Raw genomic sequence first — 5000 nt, 5'->3', positions numbered from 1 at the left:
AATTTCTTTTTTTTTTTTAACATTTAAAAAATGTATTGAACGATTTTAACTTTACCAAGTTTAAAATGTGGTTGGTGTCCATGATTAATTGTAAAGAAAAAAATTGTTTTCTATCTTTCGTTTAAACCATGAAATGAATGTTTTAATGAACTTTAACATTTTGCCAAACTACTGCTTTACTCAGAAAATACACGAAATGGTCGAAGGGAAAAGAGAGAAAAAAGGACAACAGATGATAAATTTTGATACGATTAAAAAATATTTGAAAGAAATGTGATTTTATTTCAAAGGCCTCCTTTTCACTTTTCTTCATTTTCTCTCACATTATGTCTGTGTGTCGGATTGTCTGTCTATCTATCTATCTATCTATCTATCTATCTATCTATCTATCTATCGATCGATCGATCACTATATATGTTGCTAAATAGATCGATCGATCGATCGATGCATAGATAGATAGATAGATAGATAGATAGATAGATAGATAGATAGATATGCGTGCGTGTCTGTGTATGTGTGTGTATGATATATAACAATAATACTTGGATGCAATTTATAGATAATTAACGCATCGCTACGCGCGTTTCCACGAATCACATGTCTCTTAAGATCACGGAAACGCGCGTAGCGATGCATTAAATGTTTATGAATTCCATCCAAGGATTATATTTATCCTACATTATATCGGTATCGCACTATGCAATCTCGTTTTTCGTTTCCTTTATTTCTTTCCTTTCCATGAATTACTTCACCTTCATTCATTGTAGTTTCTTCCCCTTCATTTGTGACTATTACGTTGCTATTACATGTAATCTCTGCTGCTGTTGTTGTAATCGTTGTTGTTTTGTCATTGCTGTGTTCAAGGCCTCAGTGCCTAAGTTAATTAGAAGTTAATTAGAATGAACGTCTTATTGATAGATGGAGAGGTAAAATGGATAGTTCTCTAAAAACGAACAATAAACGGCGTAGAATCTCTTTGTTGAAAACATAGTTAAAATGGTTGACGATCATCACGATAGAATGAATTCTGTCCTTGGATGGATGTTGCTCTTCGACGTACATTGTTTCTTACTTTTTGTCTTTGTGTGTGTGTGAATGTCCGTCTGTGAATGTATGTATGCGTGGCATACTCAGGGAGGCCATCTGCAAGCCGATTGAGAAGTTTCGGCGAATAGTCATGGAAGACCCTGATGTAACAGTTTAGGAAATTGCTCATGAAATGGGTATAGTCACAGGATCAATCCATTCCATTTTAACAAAGGATTTGTGCATGCAGAAAGTATCGGCGAAATTCTTCCCCAACGTTCTTGCGGAGCAGCTCCCCACAGAAATCGCTGAACTGGAAATGCTGGACTGTGCAAACCACGATCCAGCCTTAATGAAGATCATCACCACTAGTGATGAGACATAAGTTTACGGTCTTCGCACGAAGTGATTCGTCATCTTGAGTGAAAACGAAATCCGACGAACACGCACTGCCCGTTTGTGTTCCAGGCGCAACAGCAGGGAACTAATGCGGTCTACCGATGTAAAAATATTCACGCGTGTGCAGGAATGGTGAAACATATTTTACCAGACCCACAATAATAAAAGCAATGTCGACCCTGATGGTGTTTGAACTTAGAATGTAAGATAAGTTTCCTATATACTTTCATTTACCATAATCCGTTTCCTCTCTTCTCTCCTGCTTCTGTTAAGATATCACGTTTAAGCTAAAAATATTAAAAACCTATTGTTGATCTTGGACTGAGAACATAAAAATATAATAATGAAATGGAAGTATAATTAAAATAGTTAGCTCTGTCTTAAAGAATTATTCGAGTTGCTGGATGTGTCGGCTGTTTGTTATTTCTGGGAAGTATTTTAGAAGCGAGTTTTTTTTTTTTGTGTTGATGTTGTTGATAATGTTATTTTGCAGTTGATGGTATCTTCGTATCAATTTTTCTTTTTAACACAAATATAGAGGATTTTATTAAATGAAATATCAACAAACTAATAACAGAAGCATGTAAACTTGCCTGTATTGAAGCGACCAGAGCTAATTTTTATGAAATTCTTTGAAATGAGATAATTTAGCCCTTTATGGGTTTTTCGAAAATCTTAGAAATATTTGATGTGCTTTGTCGACCGAATTATAACTACGCTTAAAATTACTTCTAGGATGGCGGTTTCCATGGTGCAAACGTCTAAGTACCTTCCTTTTCTTTTCAATTATTTTCTTTCGTAATTTTTCCATCATTGTGTATATCACATGTATATTATTTTTGACGTTTCTGCGTTTAAATCTACTGACAGCCGGAATATGAATAACTGCGTTCCTGCTCGCCCATTTCTCTGCATTTAAATCAGCCGTATTGGCTTCTAAAAATAAGAAGAAATACAGGAAATCAACAGCTGTCAGTGACATTTTACTTCCAATGACAAACAAAACAATATACAGATTAATGACTTGTAAGTACGTGTTATTTCGTTATTCAACCATAATATACAATAAAGAGTGTTCAAGAAAGAGTGTTCAATACCAGAAGTGTAGGTAACATTTTATTATATAATTTATGTGGAAATTCTAGAACCCACCGTTTCATGCTGACAATAGTCTACAATTTACTACAAGAATTATTATCATTAAGAGTAAATTGCAAGAGAATAAGACGAAATTTGATGTTACTATTGTCAATATAGTAGTAATAGTAGTAGTAGTAGTAGTAGTAGTAGTAGTAGTAGTAGTAGTAGTAGTAGTAGTAGTAGTAGTAGTAGTAGTAGTAGCAGCAGCAGCAGCAGCATACGAAGATGATCAAAAAGAAAACTATTATTTAACCTCTCTTTGCTGTCACTCACTTTTTAATATATCCGTCAATAGCATTCGACATCCATTCTATCTGGAGACAGCCAAAAGATGCACGCCGCTAACTATCATATTTGAAAGCATCACGGAAGAGTAAAACCATCAGTGAAGATGGTTAATAAAAGTTAGGAATAAAATTGGAGAAAATAACTTTACCGTTATGCTGTTCACTGTTGATCGTTCCCCAAACTAAGGCAGGTAGGAATACCATGAAGTACAGGGGCAAGAATATCTTCATTTTTTATATATTTAGCAGCTTGAAACTATAAAATGCAAGAAAGAATAAGAAACAATATGTGTGTGTATGTATACGCACCTATGTATATGTATATACTGACATACCCATATGTATATGTGTGCGTGTGTACACTCATACGCTCATGTATACAAACACCCACATATGCATACACACGCGTGCGAGGAGAGTGTAGTGGATTTTAGTGCCAATCTCGATAATCTTATTCAAAATTTGGCAGAAGGTGCAAAGTGTCGCACAAAGCTGATAGAGCTCAAGTGTTACACCGATGGTGATTGGTGGATGTACGCATCGCAGATCGTCTGGTCTGAATTGTCAGTATAAAAAGATTCTTTGCCAGACTTCTGTGAATATAAACCTGCTTTGTTCGCCGACCTGTTAGAAGACGTCTACTGAACTGGCTTTGGCGAAAGAAGTTGTGTGATGGACAACAGTTTAAGAACCAAGCTTTCGTCAACATTTACAAATTTGGTCTGGAAAGGAAAGTAGATTTGGAAAGGTAGGCGTAGTCCTCCACAACTACATCCATTGAAATCTGAACCAAAATATTTGTAAAGGTGTCTAAGCTGAGTATGTGACTGTAGGCTTGAAAATCGGCAGATCAGAGCCAAAGGACACTTGTACTCGATGGTCAGGGCGGTACAGGTTTTCTGGGGATTTACTTGATTGACCCTAAGCTGCCAGCAGAACTCTAGAACACTGGACATAATGTTTAGTGCCATTTCGGACACGTTTACGTTTGAGTTTAAAATCCGCCGAAGTCGACTTTAACTTACATCGTTTAAGTGTTGATAAATTAAGTACCAGTTGCGCACTGGGGGCCATGTAATAAACTGACCGCTATTCCCAACATGTCTTCAAGCGTTCTGACAATACTAGAAATGATTATTATTATCATTTATCGAATTTGTCGTAGTTATCTTTTACAAGAAATAGGAAATAAAGAAGAAATAGTTTGAAAAACATGTCAAAATAAATTTACATACACACATACACATACACACACACACACACATATATATATATATGTGTGTATATATATATATATATATATATATATATATATATATACATGTATGTATATATATATATATGTATGTATATATATATATATATATATATATATATATATATATATATATGTATATATATATATATATATATATATATATATATATATATATATATATATATATATATATATATATGTGTGTATGTATCTATATATATATATATATATATATATATATATATATATATATATATATATATATATATATATATATATATATATATATATATATATATATATATATATATATATATACATATGTATATATATATATATAAGTACTGATATATATTTATATATAAACATGCATATATATATATATACATATATGCATTAGTATGAATATATATATAATTTATACACACACACACATATATTCATAAATGTATGTGTGTATATGTATATGAACTTATAAAATATAGTGTGATAAAATGATTGACATACCGTATGTGTGTTTCTTGACAACCGTTCTCAGGATTAAATATCAATGTCTTTATATAGTAAGTAGTAGTAATAGTAGTAGTAGTAACAGCAGCAGCTGTTGCCACGATGGTGTTAGTAGTAGTAGCAACAGTAGCTTTGGTAATGGTGGTGGTGGCGGTGGTGGAAGGGGGGTCGTGGTGGTAGAGGGTGGTGAAGATAGTGTTCGTGGGGCAGTAGTAGATCACAATCAAAAGCGTGTACTCATACCCAGTCATAGGCCAAGATTAGTTTTGTTGCCTCCGATAAATCGGGAAAAATTTGAATAAAGCGCACTCTGGTGGCTATTTTATTGTTTCGCAGATTCTTTTGTACATTATTTACATTATTTATTTAATCGGGCGTAT

At 33.5% G+C, this 5000-nt stretch overlaps 1 protein-coding gene across 1 annotated transcript; it reads right to left on the bottom strand.

The window, feature by feature from the left end:
- Positions 1–1846: 1846 nt before the first annotated feature.
- Positions 1847–4666, bottom strand: LOC128249523 (uncharacterized). Its single transcript, XM_089363981.1, has 3 exons — positions 4618–4666; positions 3002–3108; positions 1847–2361 (listed from the first exon to the last, which is right to left on the bottom strand). The coding sequence occupies exons 2-3, from the start codon at positions 3081–3083 to the stop codon at positions 2081–2083; spliced, it is 363 nt and encodes a 120-aa protein (XP_089220107.1). The 5' UTR covers positions 3084–3108; positions 4618–4666; the 3' UTR covers positions 1847–2080.
- Positions 4667–5000: the final 334 nt, after the last annotated feature.

The sequence above is a fragment of the Octopus bimaculoides genome, chromosome 15 (assembly GCF_046866305.1).
Source record: "Octopus bimaculoides isolate indiv1 chromosome 15, ASM4686630v1, whole genome shotgun sequence".
Taxonomy (NCBI): Eukaryota; Metazoa; Mollusca; class Cephalopoda; order Octopoda; family Octopodidae; genus Octopus; species Octopus bimaculoides.
The sequence above is the reverse complement of the archived record's forward strand: the minus strand, read 5'-3'. Positions and strand labels throughout refer to the sequence as shown.